The sequence below is a fragment of the Oenanthe melanoleuca genome, chromosome Z (genome assembly GCF_029582105.1).
Source record: "Oenanthe melanoleuca isolate GR-GAL-2019-014 chromosome Z, OMel1.0, whole genome shotgun sequence".
NCBI classification, from domain to species: domain Eukaryota; kingdom Metazoa; phylum Chordata; class Aves; order Passeriformes; family Muscicapidae; genus Oenanthe; species Oenanthe melanoleuca.
The window spans coordinates 57,515,228-57,542,010 of NC_079362.1; the positions used below are offsets into that span (position 1 = coordinate 57,515,228).

A 26,783-nucleotide genomic window follows, 5' to 3' on the forward strand; every position below is an offset into this window, starting at 1 on the left:
AACCTACCAACTTCTGGGAGACGCCTTGGTATTTTTCTCTCCAAAAAGCATGTTGAGTGATGGGCAATTCCAGGGATTCCTGGCTTATGCTGCAAAGTCCTGGATTTCAAGACTTGGCTCAAGCACCTACCAACCTCAAAGACCAACATATACTGCTTCTATTTATTCTCTTTCTCCAAGAGCTGATCAGCTAATTCTAAGAAAATGCAAAAGCTTCCCTGAAATTTTATTATATCCCAAATTTTCAGACAGGAATTTAATTCAGTAGCAGTTGGACAAAATGGTTAATTATCAGCAGGTTCTCCAACTCTCTCCTAGATTGCACTAGTGAGAATATAGGAAACCAAATACACCATACAAAAAGCAGGCCCATCACTTTGACTCCAATACGTAGGTCAACTATTAGACCTACATATTAATACTGCAGAGAAGGAATAATAAGGAAGTTTTGTATTATTTAATTCATTTCATGCTGGTTATTCAACCAGATCCTCCACAGGCACAAATATTTTCACATTTAATAGGAGTAAGTCATCTCCACACAGGCTTTACTTTTATTAAGTAACGACTCCTCAAACAAAATTTATCCTATTTTTAAAGAAGTTACTTTAAGAGTTCATAATTGTTATGCAGTTAAATAAAACCCTGTCTTACCTAAAATGAAAGATAACAAATGACTTGTTCACACAGTCAGGCCTTCCATTAAAAATACAGAGCTTACATTCAATATAAAATTATCTTGAAATAAAACCAAAATATTTACCTTCCCATTCTGGTGGAAAGTCACCAATTTGATACTGATATGCTTCACGATTTACTGCTTCTACAAATCTTCTTTCTGGTATAATCTGCCCTGTAGCAGAAAAAAACGGAAGATAAATACATATATTTATATTATATATTTTATATAGTTATATATTTTAACATACCATATAATTATGTAATTATGTATAATATATATTTATATATACAATGTATTACATATTATGTATTTCTATATAAATTTATAATTGCTGATCAGCTTATCATTTTGAAAGAACCGTATTTATTCACATGAGTGCAATGACATACAGGATAAAAACAAAAGATTAAAACTGAGAAAATTAGTACCATCTAGATGTCAATCTGAAATGTTGTATTTCAGTAACTTCAAGAAAAGCTTCTATGTTCTATTTCCAAGTTGACTTGTATTATTGATGAAAAACAGCACTCAAAGCTCATTGGTTAGGTTTGCAAAGCAGCCAATCATCTCCAATCTCTGGCAACTGCCTTGTGCTTGTGAGATTTTTACAACTGCTTATAAACTAATTTTTTTTTTTTTTTGTTAAAAACAAAAAACAGTATATAAGAATCTGAGAGGGAACATTCAGTTTATTAAAAGGGGAGACAGTGTGGTGAACCTGAATCTACATCCACTTTCTGATTCTATAAATAAAGAAGAATTAAAAAGTAAGGTGGTACACAGCAGATTGACTGTCAGGTATTATGCTACTGTATGGAGAAAGAGTATTTTAATTTGCTTTCAAAATTAGGAAGTACTGGAAATATATATTTTCCCATCCTTCATAGGGAAAAACCTAACAATATTTCCTAGGCTCTTTCTACCACCTTTTTCCTCTTCCTGGGGTGCTGATATTGAGAAATTTGACATTTTGAAGAAACACGAAGTATACTTGCGTAAAATATTTCATTTTATAATGAAGTGATTAATGCAGTTCATTCCTTCAGTATGCTTTCAACAAGTATTTCAACTGAAGTTATTTTAAAACTGATACCATTTGGGACTTGGAACCATTAGTAGCTAAACTCTACACTATTATTCATTATTAAGTATTTAATACAGTAAAATAAGAACTTGCACATAATCTGAAATTAATTTTCTAAGATTCTTCTTAGCTTTATGTTTTACTTTTAAGCAATGCAACATTTTTATCCTTTCAAGATGTGTCATCAGGCAAAGAATATTGTGTAGAATGTTTCATCTTCAAAATTAGATATTTTTAATCTGTGTTGGAAGTTATATGACTGATACTTACTTGTTTTGTAAGTATACAATTCCTATATGCTGATGAAATTCTAGCTTTTACCTTGCTGTAACACATTTTTTTTTCAACAATATCATGAAAGATTGAATTTCTTACACTGTTTATCTATGAAACAAAACAAAACTACAGAATTACTTTCTTCCCATGCAGAAAATTTCCAGAAAAGCTGAAGAAGTTTCTAATTAGGGCTGATTCTACACAAGTCTCAGAAAAAACCACTCTTCTCCAGTCTTGTAAAGTTACTGGACTTTAGTGTTAGAACAGCATCTTTTAAAAAACTGTCCATAATTTGAGTATTACACCATCTGAATAAATCACCATTGGAAAGAATAGTGAAGAACCGGTTTTTTCCTAACTGCCACCACAACCTGTGACTGGTATTATTTAATAAAATACTACACTTCTTATTCTGCTGCAAGCTTTCATAAAACTCACATAAAAATTCATTCTCCAGATCCCACAGTCAAATCACACTGTAGAGCCAAACTCAGAAACTATTTCCCAAATGTGTTCTTTTGAATACTGCTGGTGGCTTTTAAGCCTTTCTGCATTTGTGATGCACACATGACACTAATTAACTTCAACAGTCTGATTTGCCTTGTCCCCTAGGGGTTTTTTTGGCAGGCAGACCACCACTGACAAATAATTTACATAGGCCTTTGTAGGGAAGATCACACTGAGGCCTCTTTAGATGTAATTAAAACATTTTACAGTTTAGGGAAGGGGGTTTTTTCATACTAAAGATTGACATTATTCACCGTTTTGCTTCCTATTAATTCATTCCCATATTTTCAAACAAATACTTTGATCCTTTCTACAGAAATGTAAGAAACTTCTCTTGTAAGGGCACACATATGAAGCAATTACAAATTGCACCAATAGAACAGTTCTAACTTAAAAATTACCCTCATTTTCATGTGGATGTTAGAAAAACTGAAGAAACATTAATGATTCAAACTGGGATTATATACATAATACAAAATAGCCAATTGTGTCTTAAAACAAAAAGCAAGTCACTTCAGAAAGAATTTACCAGAAGTACAGAATATTCACATAGAATATCAGATACATCCTTTACACTGAAAAGCAAAGTAGCCAAGATTTGAAGTCCAAGCCTGCGAAAGGCCAAGAAGCCTAAGCAATTAACAGATCTTTCAGCAAGTGATACAGTATTTACATATGTTACATTTATACACTTTCTTACTTCACATATTTTCTCTAAACCTTTCAGTCCCCCTCTATCAAAAAACCAATGCCTCATGACTGAAGTGATTTTGTATAAAAGCCCCAAAATGAAAATGCTTAGCAGAAGTTTTGTGGCTTGCTGGCATAAGAAGGGGATTGTCAATGCCAGCAAAGGAAATACTCAGTGAAATATAGAGTTGGCCAGCCTTATCTATAGACCAAGGAGCCTAGAATCCAAGTTATATTTTCATAATAATATCCATGGTTAACAGTAGATACGCACAGATGTTATAAAATTATTATTTCAATTTTTCACTAACTTCTAAGGAAGAGTCTTTCTATAGGCAAAATATCCTAATTAATCCACTGTACTCACTAAATATTATATATTTACATTTAGTATTTACATTTAGAAAAACCCTTTGAAGAACCTTTCAGATGAAAATAAATAATGAATCCCAAAACTGTGGTGTTCTATAATCAAATTATTACTATTCTGATACCAATTGTCTAAAAAAAATAAGTATACACACTATTCTAAAGATCTTCAGCAATCCTAGATTGATTTTCACCATTTACAAAACCATTATTTGAAAGATTTCCTGTTAACACTCAACAAGTTTGTACAATGTGTACAGCTAAACAAACTATGGCACACATAATCAGTGAGAGCAGAAATGGGACGAGCAACAGGGAACTGGATATTTCTGGTACCTGAACTGAGCTAGCTGAACAGGAGCCCCTGTGAGATATAAAATATAAGCATGGTTTGCAGTCAGCAGATGGAAATGGGATCTCCCTCTCCATGCTACTATGTGACAGTAAGAATTCACATTAAAACTGAATGAATATCAGATATTCATGAGAACTGAGGACCAGGACTCTTTTGGCTTGCTGATTTGCAGTGTCTGCATGCTAAGAGACCGTGGAAGAAACACTACAGTAAGATTTATTTTTTTTAAATGCACAAAGTGAATATGCAGCCTTTGTGAATTTAAGGCAAATAGCCTGAATGCCAGTTTGCATGGCAGTGGTCTAAACTTCACGACAAAAGAAGCTTTTTTAAAGCATATCTTTTTATTGAAGTGCTATGTACTTTGAAGAGATAAAATTGTACTTCATTTCCTAACAGCCTATAATTTCCTTGTCAGCAACCCAACATAAACTTCACCTACTCAAAACAAAGGTTTCTAATATTTTCTTCAGTGGTATCTTACAACGCTCAAGGAACAGGTTATCCATTTATTCCCTGTTAGGCAACTTCCAAATAAACTGTAGTTTTTGGTAAATGCGAAGCAGTACTTAAATTAGCAAAGCAACTGAACTATGAGCAGGTCTTCATACAAAGCAGAGTTACTTCTCTAGAAGTAACAAATGTAGATTTATTTATCTATAGCCTGCGGGAGAAGCCCACCAATGCCCGAACAAGATCAAGAGTTTTCATCTCCATTGATGAAGAGAAGAAGTTTGTTGTAAAGGACAATCCTTTTAAAGGTGAGTATTAATTTGTGAAAGCCACTATCATTCCTTTGCATAGATTTTTAGCTGAGGGAGTCTGTTCACTGATGACTGTCTTCATGTTACCTTGCGGTCATAATTCCAGGGATTCTGTAATAATTATCTTCACCTTAGGAAAGACATAAATGTTTTATAATAATATCTTTTTTCCCAAAGAATTATGATTTTTTTCCAAATCTAGATTTCTATGAGGTTAATTAACTTTTGCTTAGTGACAAATTAGTAACTTCCCCCAGTTCATTATATTCATTCATACAATAAATACAGTATTCTGAAATACAAAAACATTATTTGCCCCTAACATCTACCACTTACACATGTAGTTATTTCTCCAATAACACACTTCAAATCATCTAAAATGCTTCATAAAATCATAACAGAAACACATTTCAACTTTTAAGAGCAGCAAGGCCACAGATGTTTGATGGTTCTGATTTCCATTAACCTGAAATGAACCAGATTTCCAGTTTTACAGCAAACTGATTTCCAAACTGATTTCCAGTTTTATAGCAATGCAGGATCAAGCAATATTAAACTTGTTAAGTGCTGGCTCAGCAAGTCAAAAAAAGTTGTAAGTACCAGGCACTCATGGTCAAAATTTAAATTTTGCTATTTCTATTTACATTTTAACAAAAATGCATTTGGCTTTCCAGAGTTGTCTGCAAGAACTAATTTCTTCCCAAAGGAAGACAAGTTTCTTCAGACTTCTGAAAGTCTGAAGTCAGGGAAATTGCATCCATTTTCGGGAACTTGTACTGTCAAAGAAAGAAACTCAAATACACTACAAACATCACAGTCCCTTTTCACTTCCCAAAAGAATTGCCATCTGACAAAGTCAGTAACTTCCTCTGGGATTAGTGCCCATGGAGTTTATATATATTCACACAAATCTTATGTTTGGAAACCTGCTCTATCTTAGACTGTGGCAGTTAAATAAAGTAACATTTGTTTGAGAAACAACTTCCTTCAAGGGACAGACAAATCACTCTGCTAAATATCCACTGCCATTGTAGCCCCTGAGCTCTTAATCTGGCAGCAGGATGTAGCATCATCAGTTCCCACTCCCTGTTTACTGGTAGTAAGCCTTATGTCTTCATCCTCATCTATGAAGCCCGAAGCATACCATGTCTTTAAAAAGAAGCACTGTTTTGTAAATGATTCTACAATAAGACTACTGGAATTATGCAATATTACATTCTTTTGGGAACACAACTGCAAATGATACTAGCACAAATGACAATTCCTTGGAGAGCTGATGAAGCTCAGTGGTCTGTCACAGAAAAGCTTTCTCCCAACTGTTCTTTTGGTTTCTTTTGGTCTATCAGATTCAAGAAACGCTTTTCTACCAATTACTGTCAAAATGTGAAAAAATCCAAGAATAAGGAGCTGAATTTATTCTATAAATGTATGGAAAATGGCTTAAAATGGGAATTTAGCATGTATAAAGGGAATTTAGCAAGCGATAGAAAGCGCACAATAACTTGTACTCTCGTAAATAAAAACATAATGCAGGGAAATAAACAAAAAGGCAGTGATACAGGGAAGAGAAACAGGTAAATGACAGTAGGTGTATGAATGATACATAAATTGGAAAGTCACAGCCATGAAGAATATCTATTCTGCAATACGACCCAACACAGCAGTGTTACGGACTGGATTGGATGACTCATTACATTTCAAATAGAAATCTTCTGCAAAAATTCATTTACCATCTCCACTTTTTCCAGAATAAACAGAACTATTACAACTAGCTGCACATACATTCTCAGAGTAATAATGCTACTTTTGGGGTTTAGTATGTTTTAACAAATTTTACAAAAGGATTACAGGTGTGAGCAAATTCAGTCTTATACAAGATCTGAACACCATTACAACTAATACTGTAATGCACTTGAAGGATTAAAGAATACTTATTTTACTGTGTTTGCTTTTCATTGTGGAGGTTAGGGAAGAACACTCATCAGTTTCAGCCACAGTCAACACAATAGTTCAACTTCTGAAGAAAGTTAGATAAAGTAATTGAGATGTATTACCCACTTCATGTATATGCATATTCTACAAACATTTAAAGAGCCTTAAATGTTATTCTTTTTTCTACAAAATGGTATCTTTCATTTATACAGAAATTAAGAATGTTTTGTTTATTAGGTTAGAGTTCTAAGATAAACAAGTATTTCAAAGGTACTTTTAAAAATAATGTTAAACAACACATATTAGCAATAATTTAATTTTTAGCAATACTTTAATTGATATTTAGCAAAGTAAAATCATTTACCATTCAACAGATTTTTTTTTTTTTTAAGCTCTCTTCAAAAGTTTGTCTCTTTAAACTGGCCTGTGTGTGTGCACCCATTAGTTAAGGGCGCATGGGTTACTTTCCAGTAACACTGATCTGGAGTAAAAAAACCTCACAGTTTAGCTGATTTGGCAGGCTCAGGGTGGTGTAGGTGGTTAAGAAATAAAAACATTTTAAAAAGCCCAAGGAATTGCAGCAATACCTGACCAGCTTTCAAAGATACTTTGAGCAGAAAAAGACTTAAAAGTGCAACAACTGAGAACAAGGACTAACCGTAGGTCAAAGCTTTTTACATCTGAGTCAACACATTCATTTATTTTTTCACTCAACTCTCAGACTTTCTATAGTTTCCGTTCAATTTAGAAAGAGCAAATGCATAAAGTCCATTTTGACAGTTTTCCCTGTTCTAGTTTCACAGTCCCAGCTTAACTAAATTGTAGACTAAAAAGAAAGAACCAAAGGTGCTTTCACAGTGTTTAAGCACCTAATCATCAAGTACTTGAATACCTATTTGTGTACTCATTAGTTTAAGAGTATTGCACCAGGTGCAACTATTTGAATAATTGTCAGTAAGTTTATACAAAAATTTCTATGTGAAAGCATTTATCCTGATGCCAGAGAATGAAAAGAAGAAAGCACACTTCTAGATGGCAACATTTAGAATTGTATAGTTTATAATAACTATAATACTTTGATACACAGAGTTTACAGCCACCAAAACCACAAGCTGTGATACTTAAAAATACTATAACCAAAAATTACATAGCTACTCTATTATTCTTTATCAATTTAATCTCTAAAATGCAAACTCTCAGAAATAGAGACACTCTCAGAGATTTTCATTATTGCAAAGTTGCTCAATTAACCTAATTAGCATTCTAACTAATTCTTCTCTGGTGTGAGCAGCTAAGATATATGATCCCCGTCTTTATAATAAGATGTCACACAAGCACTTTAATTCTAAAATATCAAAACTACATGAACTGTGTCTCACCATACTAAACCACAACTCTGCACTGTCCAGCTGTTGGAACTCCCTTTTTCATTTCTGCAACACTTGAGTGCCTACTGACCTCAAAACTCATATCTGTTGACCTTCCTTAACTGCAGCAAAGGATGGCACCAGCACAGACTACAAACACTGCTTAGTGTGCGTTGCTGCCTTGCAGTGCACTGAGAGCTGCAGCCAGAAATCTCTAACACCAAGATTAAAGAAAGCAGCTCAACACTGAACTTCTCTCTCCACAGTCTTAAAACACACAGATATTCTGAAACAAAGTTGTCAATGGATTGACAACAATGATACGGCTTTACTGCTTCTATCAAAATAGGAGATACTTCAGAAATATTTGACCTTTTCCTTCTCCTGACTTCTTTTTTCCATAAAACCAGAAAGAGACAGAAATATACAAAATACTGTAACCAAAGAAGACAATATTTGTTATATACTATTATAGCATTTGTCTCAATGACATTTCTTACTAATTGTTTTGATAACATGAATTTCCTTGATGTGAATGCATATTTATTTTTTTTAAATAACCAACATAATGAGACTTGTTACTCAGAAAAATAAATTCATATCTTACACATTCTCTCCTATCTGTGTATGAAGGAAAAGGAGCATGCCACAAATGAGATGAGATTTTCACCCCTAATAAAGATAACCTATTCTAGTGTATTTCAATACCATTCATTTTCTATCCTGGGAATTTATTATACAATCAAATTACATGTGTGATAAACCTTCTGTAATTATCAGGAAGAGTGTTATTTTTCAGTTTAAGGACACTTCTGTTTTACAGTTTCATTTTACATACAGATGACTGCATGTATATTTAAATATCAAAATTCAGATATTTTTAGTTCAAATCAATTATACTGAAAAATCTTTCCTCTCTGGCTGCCTATATTTCTCTTTAATCGTGGTCAGTATAGGACCTTATTACAAGTAATTTGTTATTATAGTGCTGAGGAAAAAATGCTAGCTTCACAAGTTTTGTCATTTTCCCCACCACTTCCCCTGCAGGCTGCTATTGTTGATGGCCTTTATGGAAATATAAATTCAATCAGCAGCTGCAAATTTCATGAGACGTCCATCTTCATGCGGAATTTCTAACTGAGTGTCAAAACAATCTGTGGATTTCTCCCTGATGAAACACACTTTGAATTGTAAATTTCTGCAATTTTCTCATGTTAGAATTTGAGCTGCACTAAAATAGAGCCAGCCCAGATATAGTGCCTGCCAGATTGAGACAAGTAATTTTCCCCTCATTATCTCAACTCTGACATTAAAAGGGTTAAAAATAACCTATGAAAAATTGTTTCTTTTTTATTTTACAGCTAAAAAAATCCCATTTTTTCTTTTTAGAAGAAAAATAGGTAGGCCTTCAAAACACTCCAAATACTCTCAAATCAATTATTTGAAATTTCTCTTATTTTTTCAGTATTTTGCAGTGATAAGCCCCCAGAAATTAGTTGCAATAGATCTTAAAGAATTTCCTATGGTGTCAAAATAGTTCATAGAGATAATTTGTTTCTTCTAAGTCCCAACTTACATTAAATGTTGATGGAAAACAGAAGATAGATGAATAAATTACAAACATCAAGACTTGAGTAGTTTTGAACTGTTTACTGTTTTCTGAATACAATGAAACAAAATAAAATTTCTCATTCATTCATGAATGTATTACCTTAGGAGGCACACAGAGCTTACCAAGCACTTCAAGTATTCTGCTTTAGGGAAACATCTTTCTTCTGTAATCACTGACATGAAATATGTAAAACAATACTGCTTTACCAACTTGCAAGCAAATTAATTTGTCTGTTTATTATATAGAAAGGCAGTAAGAAAAATTCACACAGAGAAATTAACTACTAATCATTTATCTTTTCATGTAGCTAAGAACTGAATGACTTTCTCTTTGTTTTCTTCTCTCTGGAGATAAATATTGTGGTGGGATGGGTGAAGGGTTTACTGAACTGCACTTCACCATCACTGAAAATAATGAGATTGTATTGGATGTTTCAGTACAAACACCACATTCTAAAACACAATACCATCTTTCAGCTTAGAGAAAATTCAAATGGGCATCTTCTTTTTGTATACATCAACCTTTCAGTTCAATATCTGAATGAGGAAAGAAACCTAAAAGTGAGCTACAGAGTAATTCCATTGCAGAAGACTTTTAACATAAGGTTTTATCACTTTATCATTTCTACTCCTTTTATCACTACATCATTTCTTCAGCTGAGTCATTCCCTATTCCCTGTCTCCTCCCTCAGTTGCCTGCCCTGCATTCTGGTTTATGTGAACTGGAATGACTTGAGAATTGATCACAATTCCAAATCCTCAAAACTGATCTATACACTTTCCCTGACTGGTTTCTTAAACTGAAGTATAATTCACTGATTTAAAAATCAATAAATATGCAAGAGCACTAGCCTATGTAAAAAAATAAGGCTGGTTTCCAAAAAAACACCCAAGAAAAGAATGCTGGCATGCAGCTGGAGAAGGACTTGCACTAGTTAGGCAAAATCTTATGCTCTGGCAAACAGGCAGGTCAGAGGGGCCTGTTGCTCAGAGGAAAATTACTGGGCTTCCTACACTTATTAAACTGACCCTTATAAACTTGCTTTCTAAGAATGTTCCCTACTTAGCATGACAAAAACACCCCTCAACTTTGCTGAAAACGTTATTTCAACAGAACTCTGATTTCGTTTCATTGAGATACAACATCCAGATCAAACAATCCTGATACTTTCACATTTGCATTGTAATACACTTACTAGCTTTAACAGCAAAACAAAGATACACACCAATCTCTCCTCTAATACAAGTAATTTTATATAATGAAGCAGATGTGGTGTTACACAAGTCACAAGGTTTAGCTATAAACTCAGCTTGGGTAGGTAGTAAGACCAGTAATTACTGCATGTAATTTCCTTTTAACAGATTCTTGAACAAAATTTGGTTATTTTTATCTGTGGAGCCTACCAGAAAGGAAGGTAAGTATAACAAGATAATCTAGTTCTATTTCTCAAAATATTGAGAGTACTACTGATAAGAGTTTGTAATAATTGCAAAGCACAGGAACAAAAAATCCTGATTGTATTAATCATTGCATAATAACTGCCCTCTTTAGGATTTAACTTTATTTTGCATTATTTCAAAACCTCACCATTTCTCAAAACAATTACTCTTATTTTGTCTTCCAAGTTCTAGGCTATGACATTTTATTAAAAGAGCAGGGTGCTGAAGCACTTCCAAAGGAAGCTGATTAAACTTCCATTGAATACGTTAAAGTGCAGAGTTTTCCCATTTATGTGTGGAGCCTGGCTTGCTAACCTCTAGGCATCCTACCAAAACTGAAAACACCAAAGTAATTCAAAACTTAGTAAACGAAGTACATGAAAACTGAAAACAGTGTTAAAAAGCCACACAAAGCTGCATAAAAGAAAACCCACAGAAGTACACACCCAACTGTGATCGTTTAGAACCTAGTATGATCTCTATATTTCCCCAATGCCATCATCTGCACTGTAAAAGCACTGAAGAAGTGTGATTCTTTTTTTCCTTCCAATATAATCTTGGACGACACTAAACTTACATTTCGGCAAGGTATCAGAAGTAACACAAATAAACAAAAATTTTAACTTTTATGGCATTAATGTACATCACCTGTAGATTGCATTACTATCCTCCCACATTAAAAGCTTTGCTCTTAGTTTAATAACATCTCCTATGCACACATTCATAGAAGTTCATTAAGATTTCTTTTTTCTCACCTTCTTCCTAAGACAACTAGATAAGATTGTAAATGGCAAGACTGTTTTAAAAGTTTGGGAGCACTACCACCTAATGCAGCTGATTTTTAAAATACAGCATAATCATGGCTAATGGAAGCAGGAAAAAGTGAACTGGATAATAAAAAACCAAAAGATCCATTACTTTCTCATTCAAAGTATTCTGTTGCAAAGCAGTCCCATGTAATCTAATCATTCCATTCACAAAAAAACTTGAAAAGTATCTTGTTGAAAATTGATGTGACGTTTAACCAAGTCTCATAAAGCAAACAATAAATAGTTTCCAAAGCAGGCACACGCAGTGGTTAAAACTGTATTATTTGGAGCTGATTCACCTTAGGCATAAAATACACACCCTCTTTGCAAACGTGAACGCTCATGTTCTATGCGGCCTGCCCTCCTTTGACAAGGAAGCAGGGATGTGATACACAAAGAATATTGCAACAGTGTCCAGTGCCACAACCTTGTACCTAAATTCTCCCAGGAAAACCCTATAGAAAAGCAGGTAGATACCAGCAAGAAGAGAAAAAAGAAACGTTACAATTGTTACCTTGAGACAGAAGGAAACAATCACAGCACTTCCATCAGCTGATGGATCCCTAGAGAAAAATTGTCACATTAACCCAGTAAAGTCCCAGGGAAATTAAAAAGTGAATGGAAATGTCAGTTTATCCCTCAGGCAAAACCTGATTCATTTCTAGAATTCTATAAGCATTGCTTAGATAATGACATCTATAATAACACTACATCACCCTTGATACACACAAAGTTTATCTTTTAAAAGGAAACATGGTTAACATCCAGCCTCCCAAAAAATGTTTCTCAGTATCTGTGTGCAGGTATCCAGAAATGCTTGTGGTTCCAGACCTTTGAACCATTAGCAAAACTGTAAGAATAATAATGCTGCCCAGTGACCTCCAATATCACTATTTATGATAGCCTCAAAAGCCTCATATGGAGGTGATGCCATGCTAATTCATGCATAATCAAGCAAATATTATTCTTTTTCTGTTATTCTATGCATTAAGTGTAATTTTAAAATATATTTCATCAATGAGATGATCAGCAAAAAGTATTTAGAATCATCAAAAGATCCTAAAGAGGCAGCGTGCACAATATAAGAGTTCTCTAAACCTTGATATAAAAGGGAAAAGATAATCACTATACAATTTCTAGGTCTCTGCCACCAAATACTAGCTTTTCATGCTCATTAGTATTTACAACTGCATTCCTAGTCTCCACTACAACTAGCACAAGTTTCAATGTCTTTCTTTCACTTACTCAAAGATTAGCTCAAACTGCTTTGTTATTTGCCTGTTTTCTCTTGACAAAGGGAAAAAAGCCCAACTAACCAACTACTATCAAAAAACTGTTCCAATTTTTTTTCCCTGTAACATTCCATCTCCTCTACATGAACTTCCCTCCCTGAAGGGCATGAGTCTTACAGAATTTATCAGTCAACAATGCAGACAGAGATGTTAAAGACTCTCAAAGTTAAATTCCTCTTGCAATCTGCATCACAAATAGCAGGTACAGACTACTGCCCTACAGAGGAAGTATTGAAAGAAGAGCACTGTGTGTGGCCAGAAATGTGTATTCTATCACCATCTGTTGAAGCTGGGTAGGGTAGTGACCCTTATCTCCATGGCACATATTATCTGCTAATGGTCCATCTTTAAAACTAAGTGGGCAAACCATTTTTATCTTTCCCACAACCCATCCTCCCTCCAGGAAGATATCATCTGCTAATGGGCCATTTAGTTCCACTGCATGACTGATAAAATTACATCATCCCATTGAGAGATGCTCCAGTCAGGGGGAGGAGCCAAGCCTTTCCTACCTAGATAAAAACTGAGATTCTGGGCAGCAAGGTACCTTCTTTCCACTGGATTCCAGAGGAAATCTGGACCTTTCCACATCATCCCTGGACCTTCAGAGGAAAACTGCACCCTTCTACAGAAGCACTGCTTCAGCTGAACCACATCTGCCACTGCAGGAGGATGCAGCCACCATTTAATGGGACTGCTACCAACACCCTGACTGACAGGGTGTCAGGCTGTATTCTGACTCTGTCCGGGTGGGATTGTTCTTTGTAACACTGCATGTCTACTTTAATTTTCCTAGTAAAGAACTGTTATTCCTGATTTCCATATCTTTACCTGAGAACCCCTTAATTTCAAAATTATAATAATTTGGAGGGAGGGGGTTTACATTCTCCATTTCAAAGAGAAGCTTCTGCCTTTATTGGCAGACACCTGTCCTTCAAACCAGGACACGATGAATAGGAAAACAGAAGTGTGGAATTCTTTTTATGGATTCTTCCATCCAAGGCTTTTTACACCTTTAGAACAAAAAAGAGGCAAGCATAGGAGATCCACCTTTTTTTCTGAAGGCACACAGTGGAAGTCCTGTCTATGTTACAGGGTAGTAGCTATCAGGTTAATCCAACATCATATCTTATGCATCCATCAGACAAGTTGTCTAACAATTTTTTTCACCATTTATTTTTCTTTAGCACCTATGAAACATCTATTAGATATACACTATCTACACAGTTATTAATACTATACTGAAGAAACTACCAATCACTTTCCTTTTAGTTCACTGTTTTGTTGTTTTTCAGATGCAGACATGCTATTTGTTAGGACCTTATTATACTTTAAAAAATATTCTAATGAGTAATAATTCTACTGTCCACATTAAATATATTTTACGTCCTGTCTTTTATTTTACAATTTACAGGTTCTTTTTCTCTACATAGAATTAAATACTGTGTTTCAGGCCTCATTCATCTTCAGCCATTTTTTTACTCATCACATTTACCCAAATCTTAAGATGCACTCAATAGCATCTTTTCTTTTGAGCCAACCCTGTCACTTTTTATACTTTTGTCCAGCTTCCTTATGCTGTATCTTTTCCTAATTAGCAACATCACAATTTTTTTCTAGTCAGCTCAACCTTCCTTCTAGTCCACTCTTCCCAGTTTAGTTGAACTGATTGAAGTAATTTCATTTAGTTCAACTAGGTAAAACGTGTAGACATATATACTCACAGATTCAAATCCAGAGCCGACACATTCTTGAACCTCATGGCACAGAAATGGCTCATTATTTTACAGAAACACCTCAAAATCTCTGCATCTGCACTTGTTCACTTACAAAATGCATCAGAATCTCATTGTGCCAATGTCAGTCCAAGAGTTTGCCACCTTATTCATGCAGATGATCCATTCTTGCCTAGAAATTATCTCCTATAAACTGTTTCAATTTCATTAGCAGTTTTCAGGTCTTCTATTATGTATGATTTCATGATAGCATAATTATTTTAAAATGCTAACAGTTTATTAAATAGTGATGATTTAACCTACTGTGTGAACTTCAACAAATTTTGAGTCTGCCAACAACTCTTCAAAAATCTGAACGCCTTTTGAAAATACTCAAAATAAAGCAATACTGATTAAACGACAAACTGTCATCTAAGAACACAAAATTTCCTAAATTCACAGAAATATTACCTTCATACTCTGCAAGCTCCTTCTGCAGGACAGAAGGCAAACTACAGAACATGCCTTGGGAAACAACCCTGAGAAAAAGAGGTGTATGCAGATATTCAGAGATATTCTGGCTACAGACGAGACAGGTAATCAAAAGGGGGAAAATTTTATTGCTACTTGTGAATTGTTACTAAAATTACGCACAGTGGTTGCTATACTTTTCACAGCTTGAGGGTATGAGGAGGAGGTAGGTGAAAAGTCTAGTGAATACTGCATACATATCATAATTTGCGGGCCCACTGCAGAGCCACAGAAGCGACAGAAAAAAAAACTTGTCACTTGAGATAGGCTAGTTTTAAATATAAAATCACTTCCTTCTGAATCAAAACTGTACCAAGAGTCACCTTGGTAAAAATAAAACTTAAAAAACCTAAAAAACAATATAATATGCTATCAGTTTTAGAAATTATAATGTGCTTTAGGGAATAAATGACCCAATTGAACAGATGGAATTTCTTATTGTTTGTTAGCTTGACCAATACCTAAAATATAGTTCAAATTAAACTGAAAGATACTGCCTTCTAAGAAGAGGTGCACTGTCCCAAAAATAATGAATGCTGCAGAGATTGAGTGATGTCACTATTCACATTATACATTTATGCAATAATTAAACAAAATGTTAAAGATTAATACACAGTGGTTTAATTTGAGGGAAAACACCCACATTTCATACTGGTAGCTGTCATGGGTAAACAGTATTTTGTGTCTCTGCTTAGCAGAAGCTTGTGAGATTTAGCAATTTGGTAGTTATTTGCTGTTATTTCTTGCCCATTGCTGCTCTGTCTATTAGTAAAAGCTTATTTTTTTCATTTGTATCTACTCATACTCATTCCTTGTTGGTGGAATTAGTTGAACCTATAAAGGAAGGGATTGGTTGAAGCTATAAAGGGAAGCAACTCATTCTGGAGTGTTCACCTTTAGTTTCAAACCAAGACAGCAGAGGAAAAAAACACTAAAACACTGCAGCAGATAGACTCCTCTAAATCTCAAATGCCCATACATTTCTGCACACTTTCCCCCTCTGAACTGCTCTACTGGTTCCAAAACCAGTTATAAATGGACAAAATCATAAATACCAATCACCATCTGACATTAAAGCTCCCATCAAAGAGTATTTTAAAAAACTTTTCAGTCCTTTTAATTCCATTTGTTTTTTAACTATATTCATTATGAGGAAAACATCTGATTCAATCCAATCCTTTTCTGCCTCTCATCTTATTGCCAATGTTAACTTATTTGGCCTTTCATGACATTTCCTCCATATAGTCCGTCGACAATATTGCTTTCAAAAAAACTGCCATCACACCTTTTTTCAGTACAGTTACATTTTCTCTCTACACTACTTCATTGGCTTCCAGGTTTTTCTGTTGCATCAGCAAGATGAGCTAGAAAAGCTCCAATGCAGTACTGCATTTACAGCAATTGTTCTAACAGCTACTCTCAGAAATATGCAACTAATAATTATCTTGCACTACTTACAAGGCCTCATGAACTGCCTGTTCTTCATCCCTGCTTGTCTTCCTGTTTCACCTCTGGAGACACTGCAATCTTTGCAACACAAACACCCTTCAGACAAGTACTTGTAGTACAGATACCACTACATAACTCCAATCACTTTTACTATTTCTTTTTGATTCAAATTACTGCTAAGCACCTTCCACAGTTCTGCTGAGTTTCATATTACTGTTCACCCATCTTGCACACAGAAGAAAATTCTTCTCTACTAAGTTTCATCTTGCCTCCTTACCATCTCTCTCTCTCTGGCTCCCCCAAATACATGTATAATTTTCATATAAAAATTAGCATGTCTAAACCACATCTTAATATCCTCTTTCCACATATTCATGATAAATGCCATCATTCTCCTCTTTTCTTTCTGGTACTCAGGATTTCTCTTCAATGTGAAGGTCCTTTCTGTGAAAAGTACTTTCACGAAGACTTTCCTGATTTTCCACACTGCTAAATCTGCCATTCAGGCATAACTACAATGACATAACCTTTCCTTGACACGGCACATGCATCCCACCCTACTCACGAATTTATAACATTGCTGCAAAGATTGGTTATCTAGTCAGGAACTGTGGGAACTCAACTGTGTCTTTAGACCCTCTACAAGGTTTCTGTTTTTCCCTTGGACTACAGGATACTTCGTTTTCGAATTCCTGTGCAAGGAGTCTCCTCTGTACCCTTCTCCTCTTCCTATAGCCTGAGATAGGTGGACTTCTATCACATATGGGTCTGTATCAATCCAGCAAAATCTATTTTCCGTCTCCTTCACTAAATGGAAGAACTCCATATCTGCAAAGTAATTGCAAAGGTTTTTTTACCTTCTATTTGATGTGACGTATAAAATTTCTACCATGAGTGTTTTTGCTAATAATGATAGCCATTACTATCCATATCTACCACAGTGCCTCTTCTTAAGCATCAATTTTAAGCACCTTGGATAAAGGTTATCCTTCCATCTCAATGACCAAGTAGGTAATAGAGATGTGAGACACTGTTGTGGCTCACAGGCATAATAAAAATCTGAAAAAAAAATAATTAAACAACACAGATGGGAAAACTTGTGCCACAATAACCAGGAAGACAAAATAAAAGTATATATTGCTTTTGTTCTTTCCTTAGCAGTACAGAAAATTTTGAAGTAGTTCTATAACAGGTGTTTTCCTACTACAAGAACAAAAATTTGAAATAACTTTATATAAACAAATATATTTCACCAGCAGAAACTGAACTTCACTATTCTTCCAATTTAATACTTTTTATTCTAGTTTCAGGAGAAGGTGCTTCTTTGCAAAGTATTTGTTTTGTTTGGTAGAATATGGAAGATAGAAAAAATGCATCTACAGATAATGAATCTGCAGTAAGGAGGAAGTTAAATATTTGAGATTTCCTTACTTACTTTTTTGTTTGTTTTTAAACACCTGAAGGGAGAAAGATATAGTAAGGGAAGCTGACAGAAAAATGACAAGGAACCAGTAATGCTATTGCATTACATTGAGCAATGTCAGTGCAAGAGTCAAGATGTCTGTCTGTAATTTACTTAGTAGCCTTGTGCTGGTTTTGGCTGGAATAGAGGTAATTTTCTTGACTGGTATGGGGTTGTGTTTTGGATTTGTGCTGAACCTTGTTGTTCATAATACAGTGATGCTTTTGTTATTGCTGAGCAGAGCTCACACAGGGCCAAGGCCTTTTCTGCTTCTCATACTGCCACACTGGTGAGGGGGCTTGGCAAGCTTGGGAGGCTGGGAGGAGACACAGCCAGGACAGGTGACCCCAGCTGCACAAAGGGATTTTCAAGATCATGTGACATCATATTCAGCATATAAAGTGGGGGCAAAAAGGAGTAAGGGGGGAAGGATGTTTGGAGTGACAGCATTTATCTTCCTCAGTAACCATTATGCTGCTGTCCTGAGATGGCTGATTTTTTCTATACATGCCTTTGACTTTCCCAATTGAACTGTCTTTATCTCATCCCTCAAGTTTTCCAGCTTTTACCCTTTCAATTCTTACCCTGATCCTTCTGGTGGGGGAGGAAGCAAGCAGCTGCATGGGACTTGGTGGCTGCCTGGGGTTAAACCACAAGCCTCCATAAATCCCCACTTGATAACATCAGAACACATGATCTAGCAGCACTGATTTTATCATTAAGTAATGCCTAACTATTTTATCTAATATATCTATTTCACCTAAAGAGCCAAGAAGCTAGACACTGAAGCCAGACCTAATCTCAGGATGTTTGCCAACAGAAGAAAAAAAAATCAAAACCAGTTTTACAGAACAGCAGGTTAAATTTATTTCCTTCCCTCACCCATCCATAAGGAAGACCAGCATTTGCACTTCACACATTCAACAGGACACAGCATCTCACAGAGTCTGTCTTTGGTTTCCACTGTCCTACTACAACAGATTATCAATTTCTTCTCTTCTAGCTCATGCAGTTTATTTCCACTTAATTGTCCATTTACATTTAGATAGTTGTAGTCCTGCTTCATGTTATGCCACACCTTGCTACTAAAGAAATATTTCCTTTATGTGCTCTACACCAGGATAATACAGTTATAGGGATTCAAGAACACTTGAGAACAAATACAATCCCTTTCAGCTCAAAAGAGGACACAGTCTGAAAGTTGGTGTATTTTAATCCCCAGTTCCTTTATCTTGATTAACAGAGGTAAGGCAACTTTGTACTGCCATTTCCATTACAATCCCTCATAAAGAGTACCAGCCATGCTGTAAACATTTACCACAAACCAGATTATGGAATGCATTCAGTTTGCATGGTAAGTATATGGATTTTGGTAAGCAGTCTGAAACTAAGTTTATATCTAAACTTCTTGCTATTTTAGACTTTTGAAAACAATTCAAACCAATTTTTTCAAGATGCAGAAGTCTTTGGAAACATTTCAAGGCAAAAAAAGCATTCAACATAACAGTTTTTCCATCAGAACAAATTCATAAACTTTAGCAAGGAGTAGCTAATACAAATGCTTGAAAATCAGTTTCCATCTTCACCCATCACCTGATTCTTTCTTCTTATCCAAAAGAGAGGCCAGGTGGGAAACTCAAGAAAGTGCATCTCTACTTTCCTAAAGTTCTTCATGGTAAAATCCAGAAACAAGAGCAGTAAGATAGCAGTAGGCCCTCAGGTGAAAACTTAGATCATCTTTTATATTGGACAACCAGCACAATAGACTCTGAGAGATCTCCATTTTCCCTTGGGTAGAACATGAGTGTTTGCCCCTACTCTGTAGCTCCCCCAGCCATACCAGTTGTGATAAGTGACTCCCTTTCATGGCCAACTAAACAATACCTATAACCTAACCAATCATGTGGTAAAACTCAATGTAGTCTTTTTCAGGTCATGACATCGTAATTCATAAGACCCGATGTCTTATGTCCTTCAATAACTTACAAATGTATTACTACAAGATAGTTTGATGACTACCCTTTGTGCTAAAGTTCAGAGATACAGTCATAATTTGCAAAAAACAGATAGTAAGAAAGAGTGTTAAGCTGTCACTCAGGAGGCAGGTCAGGATGTGTAACTAGCTGAAGCCCTCTTTCCTTTTTAGACTCAACTGTAAATGGCTCCAAGGTGCTTGGGTGACACTCACTTATTTCTTTAGTTCAATAGTCTACCTCAATATTATTAAAGCAAATCTAATATACAACAACTAACTTGTGGCTTATAGAACAAGAATGTTTTTTGCTGGTTTCCTGGTACATTGAAACTATTTTGGTAGGCTGGTATGGTTAGGCATTCAAGGCCTCTAACTCTGATTTGGATTAGACAACTTTCTTTTACTGAGGGGAAGTTGTGAATAACCAAAGGCCATGGAAGAATCAGGCTTATGGACTCTACTGAGCTGTCTTGCTGCACAGAAGCAACAGAGCAGCAGAAATCAATTAACTGATTAATTACTCCAGAAACTAATTAATTACACCTCTTTGCGAATACCTGTAGTCTCTTTCAGAGGATGGAGTCAGTCATATTTGAGGATACTGTGCCTGTTGCAAAACTCTAAAATCTAATATGCTCTGCAAGAGACCATGTCTTCGTCACTTCTTTCTGCTCTCAGAGGAAAGTCCTGGTCTGGAATGCACAAGGAGCTCCTCAGAAGCATTACCTTACTATTGTTCAAGATCTGCACAGACCACAGAAAACTTACAGCAGACATTCCATTGGCAAAAAGTTTCTATAAAGCTTGTTAAAATACTCAATTTGATAATCTTCTCTTCTTGTGACAGGGTAAAATGGCTTCTCCCAGAACAGAAAAACAGTTAAATATACCTGCCAAAACCCTGTAATCATAGCAAGCTTCCTATTTCAGCAAATATTACCACTTCTTTGTCATACAATATATCTGTTTTAATCTAAGACAAAACAAAAAACAGAATCTCATCAGTAATCCTATAGAATCACTAAGAAGTAGTAAGCTACATAAGGAGGCATGTGTTCCCCTGGCAGTTTTCTAGGTTCCTCCACCCAGAGCCACCAGTCTCCCACTCCACCTTTATCTCAAAGGTTACACCCTCTTTCTTTGTCCCACCTTCTTAACACATGCAACCACACGTTCAACTTTTTAAACTGAATTAAACTAGCTCAGCAACTGTTCTCATGAATGCTATTGTCAGCTCGAAGAAGAGAAGGTAAAGGTAGAATAAGATCTCTCCCTTTCATCAATGACAAACTCATGTTAATCAACAGTCAACCTCATTTCACCTTCAGGGTCGCAAACAGACTCTGGCTCCAGGTTTTTTTTATTTTTTCCCATGCTATTACATATCTGAGTCAGATGCAAATCCAGAGTTGCCCATTTTCCAGCTCTGGCTCAGAAATTGCTTACACAGCATGTCTTTTCAATTTGAGATTATGAAAATGTCACAAAACCAGCTGATTACATAAACTACCTGTCATCTCCCACTTAATTATTTCAAGAACAACCTATGAAGTTTTGGTGTGCTACACTGAACCACTGTCAATGCTTATGGATACTGATCCTTGGTTCTCAAATCAGGGATAGACTAAGTAAATTTTTTTCCCCTGAAATTAGAAAATATCCATATAGAAATATCAAGTGCATTTTAGTAGCACAGAAAAATGTCTCAATTTTGATATGAAGAAACTGCTACATAGATACAAGCTATTACACTGAGTAGTAAAAAAAAAAAAATAAAAAATCCCAAACAGATAATAATCACAACTTATTTCTAAAATTACTCTTTTGTTTTATAATCATTACATAGTTTTGATTTAGATTTTTGCTTTGTATAAGACAACAGTGGCAAAGTTCTATTGCTGTTTACAAATGGGTACTAAGAAAAACAATACCAGCATTTGCAAATCTCCACAGATAAGTAAAAATGTAGCCTTTAACTTTTTAGAATTACTAGAATTACCTGGATTAGTAGTTCAACTAGCATTTCAAACTAGAGGAGCCACAGAAAGTAGCCAACCTGGATTGTTCTCATTTCTGGATGCTTTTTAGCTCTTTACGCAGCTTGTGCCATGAACCAAACCAAGTAACTCCCCTTGCTAAAAAAAATCAGCACACTAGACAGACAACAGGCTTAGCACAAGGCTGAACAAATACTTGTAATGAGTACTAGAAGGCAGACATGAGCAGGCAGAGGAAGGAAGAGGACTACTGTGTTTTGGCAGAAATACTAGACTCTACTAAGTCTCAGATCAGAGATTTACTTTATCACACAAATAAATATGGATGACAATTTTAATATAGTCAAGTAATTTTGCAGGAAATGAAATCATTAGCAGTTTAAGTTTTTCCAGTTTTAGAGTTCAGTGTTTCTATTATACTGCCTAGATGAAGTATTTACAATTCGTGTTTATATTTGGGTTTAAACACCAGAACACACTATCTTTAAATTTGCCACTTAAATAGAGAACTGTCTCAATAGGTATTTTGCAAAAATGGCAAAAAGTGGCATTCTGGAATATAACAGACATTCTGCCATTGACTTAAAAAAAATAAGTTTTGTCTCATTTCTTATGGGAAACCATTCAAAGTTTGCATTTAAAAAAAAAATAAGGTAGTAAAAGAGTAAACAAAAAGATGATTCTGACTATAATCAAGCCATCATTTATTAACAAATATTTCCTAACTGACTAAAAATAGGAAAACATATATTATAACAGGTTATGAAAGTTGTGTCACTATATCTGAAACATTCATAGTTCCACAATTAGAGGTTGTTGGCACAATACCAAACTATTTTAATGTTTCTGGAGGACCAGTCCATCTGAAGCTTTAGTTGTTTCAATATTGTGATGACAACACTAACCAGCACTGTAACTAACATACAGGGAAAAGCCACCATTTCTAAAGTACATGTATATAAGGTCTGATTGCTAACTCATCAACTTTTCAGGCATATTTAAAGTCTGTGCAGTCTCCTGGTAATAAACAGCCCTATGGCTTCTCCCTTGCTCTGCCTGAACCTTTCACAACTCTCATACAGCAATGAAGCTCTTGTGCATGAAGCAGGCTTATCTGTTTTTCAGTATCTTTCAACACAAAATGAAGGCTTGTTGATAGGAGAACAAGGAAAGCTTCTAGATACAAATTAGGCTAACACTGAACTTGCTGGCTAGCCTTGTGCTAGTCTGGAAAAGTAGTAGCAAAGACCACTGTGAGTGAGAGTGCAGGACGACCAAGCAGACAACACCTACTATCCTTAATTGCAAGGTCTTTTAAAATTGTCTACGATTTTGTGAGTGTGTGTCCCCCCACTTAACCACTGCTGTTGGCAATTAAACCATTTGTGATCATCTGATCATGGGAGCAAGTGTTCCTTTAGCACCCTGTTACTAGATGCATCTGCTCCAGATAACTGCCAGCAGTCCTACTGAAAAACACAGATCTTGACATCCTGAGTGCCTGGGAACTTTACTTCCTGTTTCCTCAATTCCCAATCAGTAGGTCTGTTTTACAGGACAACAAGCAGAAGCAGCCAGCAGTCTCCTCTGAGTACCAATTTATTGAAGATGCTGAATTAAGACTTAGAATTCCTCTTATGCACTGTACATTCAGAGAAACAACATCAATATTCAGCTGACTTAAGTTTAACAATGCAGCAGTAAATTTACTTATCAAACCACCATTACTAATGTTTATATGAATCAAACATGAACTATACTACTGGATGAATTCCTCCTGATTCAGGCAGAACCTTTACCTTGACTGCTATCAATATTTGGGTAGCACTTTATAATCCAGAGAGCAAAACATGATATGAAAGAACTCGATTTCCTTATCTGAATTCTTCACTACATTGTATATCTTCCTGTTACAACTGTTAAATTGGGGTATTCTTGACTATAATAATGTCATTGTTTATATATATATATATATATATATATATATATACATACACACACACACATACACAGGTTCTGTTAGTGGAGGGTATGGCTACAGAGAGCTTCTCTTCCCTGAGAAGCTGTGAGAAGCTCTCCCATGTGTGACAGAGGCAATGCCAAACAGCTCCAGGATAGACCCTGGCCAAGCCCATCAGCAACACTGGTGGCACCTCTGGTTTAACACAATTAAGAAGGAAAAAAAAGTTACTGCACAGATGAAATTGCAACCAGAGAAGAGTGAGAATATGAGAGAGGTAAAACTCGGCAGACACCAAAGTAAAATAAAGAACAAGGATAAGAAGGCGATCCAGGTGCCAAAAGAGAGATTCCCCTCTAGCCCAAATTTATTTGGCTATGAGTCTTTTGAGGGTCTTCTTGTGGCCATTTGGGAACATTCCGTTCCTTAAAATTCCGTTTTAGGGCCCTGGATTGTCTGACGAATCTCATTCCCTTGAGAGTATCTCAAATATGTTGTTAGGTCATGATGCACTTCTCTTATCATTCTTTACTCCAGTGCTCTATCTCTGTTCTCAAAACTGAGACATCAAATAGTACATATTAATTACTCATATAAATTAACAATGAAGCATTAGGTGTCACAAGACTTAGGAGTTAGGACAAGGCCACATGGATCTCTGGTATTTGTACTGATGCCTTAAGAGCCGAATTTTCTGTTCTGCTTGTGTATGCTTTCTGTTGTGCTTTAGGGTGATAAAAGTGAAATAGTCCATACCAGCTATGGACTCAACAACAGTTTTTTCAGACTCCAGGACGAAAGTATAAACAACGTGAGAAGAAGAGGGCAGGCCAGCCAGGAGAAGAGGAGAAGGACACCTTACAATTTGAAACTATTAATGGGATGTTTGACTCCTGTATGTAAATGGACTGAAGTCTATAAAAATGTGAAATCATGTGACCAAGCTCTCTTTTACTTCTGTCTTGGAGCCACTCAGGCAGGGCAGGGGCCACGCTGTGGCACTGTTGCTGCCAGGGTGTGGCCTTTGAAGGCCTTTAATAATTTATTTCCCCTAACTCTGTGTGTTCTCTGTTCCAGCTCCTAAAGGCAACAGTACTAAGCACTGTGTCGTACAAAACTAAGCATTAACCATGAATATAGGGGCCATACATTACTGTGTTAAAATTTAAAGAATTTTCCAACATCTTCCCCCACTGCTGCACAGACTTCTATTTGAAAAAATATCACTTGTTCAATAACATCTGTGGCGGATGGTATGTTCAGTGGACATCCTGCTGCACATGGCTATGTATCTTTCCATTCTATCTTTTTGCTTGTAGTTGTAGTTCTTCATCCTGGAGTTCAATATCCTTCTTACAGACACAAAATATCAATCAGTATATGTGCTTACTACAAAGCTAGCGAAATTTTCAGTTTCTACAGCACTGACCACTGCCTACAGAAATCTGTCAGAATCCACTTTTTCTTTGACCTCTTCTAAATTTCATACTGACTGCAATTCCTGCTGATGGCGTCTCCAGATCATTTAGTTGAAAGAGGCTAGTCAAATCACTCCTTCACTTCAAGGATGAAATAACATATCGCAATATGTTATTTCAAATAACATATTCAATAGCATATTGTTATTGAAATAAGACATATGGCCATAAACAAGGGACACTAAGAATTTATGACCTTACCTCCCTGTTTCATTTCCACTCCCTCAAACTGTCACATGAATTTCTCAGTGTTCTTCCTTTCTGTGCATCCCCTGTGTCCAGAGCCTGCATATGAAACTGGTTTTTCCCTCTCTTCAAAGCAAAGCAGTTCTATCAGCAAACTTGACCTTAAAACTGTAAAGCCTCTGGTGACAGAAACTTTGTTATTTTAAAGACTCATAAAGAATGCAATAAACTTCTTGCACAAAGCAGAAGCCAGATCTAATTCTTTACCATCTTCTCTATTCTACAGGAGAACCTTAAAAGGTTAAAGTGGTCCATAGGGTAGCATGCCAACATTACTTAGCTATTTTTAACCTTATGGTTTCTCAACTGCACTCTTTTGTTAAGCTCCTTGTCATTTTATCTTTTTTTTTAAAATTACACCACTGGTGGGTAGCCCCACCACTTTTATTTAAATCCTTAATTTTATTTACACTCTTATTTTACAGTAACAAACAATCCCTAAAAAAAGATACACCACAAAAAATGGATACTGTAAATTTTCAAATCAGAATCACAAATAACAATGCATGTATACAGTATTTATAATCTTGTTTAACAAATTCATGTAAACAATGCACTGAAATTAATTATACACACGTATTAGAAAAAGTTCCTGTACCTGCTACTGACATACTTGAACTCTCTTCTGTAAAATCTGTTCTTTCATTTCCGAACATGATTTCAAGCCCTAAAACTTTCCATAGTAGCACAATTTGTTCTTTTTATGCATATTTTCCCCCTTTGGAACTAGAAAAGTCAGTTGAATTCTCCATGTATTTCAGAATAATGAAACTAAAAGGCATGGAATTTAGT

General features: G+C 35.6%; 1 protein-coding gene across 5 annotated transcripts in view; it reads right to left on the bottom strand.

Annotated features, from left to right (window-relative positions):
* Positions 1-26,783, bottom strand: part of NDUFAF2 (NADH:ubiquinone oxidoreductase complex assembly factor 2) — a 56,436-nt gene that overhangs the window by 20,673 nt on the left and 8,980 nt on the right. For 2 of the 5 annotated variants that reach the window (XM_056513761.1, XM_056513764.1), the window contains exon 2: positions 764-853. The exons of 1 other annotated variant lie outside the window; for it this stretch is intronic. In XM_056513761.1, the coding sequence (XP_056369736.1) occupies positions 764-853 (90 nt within the window). Of the gene's footprint in view, positions 1-763; positions 854-12,400; positions 12,450-15,364; positions 15,436-26,783 lie in introns of those variants that run through there. 2 more of the 5 variants (XM_056513765.1, XM_056513763.1) reach the window with 2 other exon arrangements.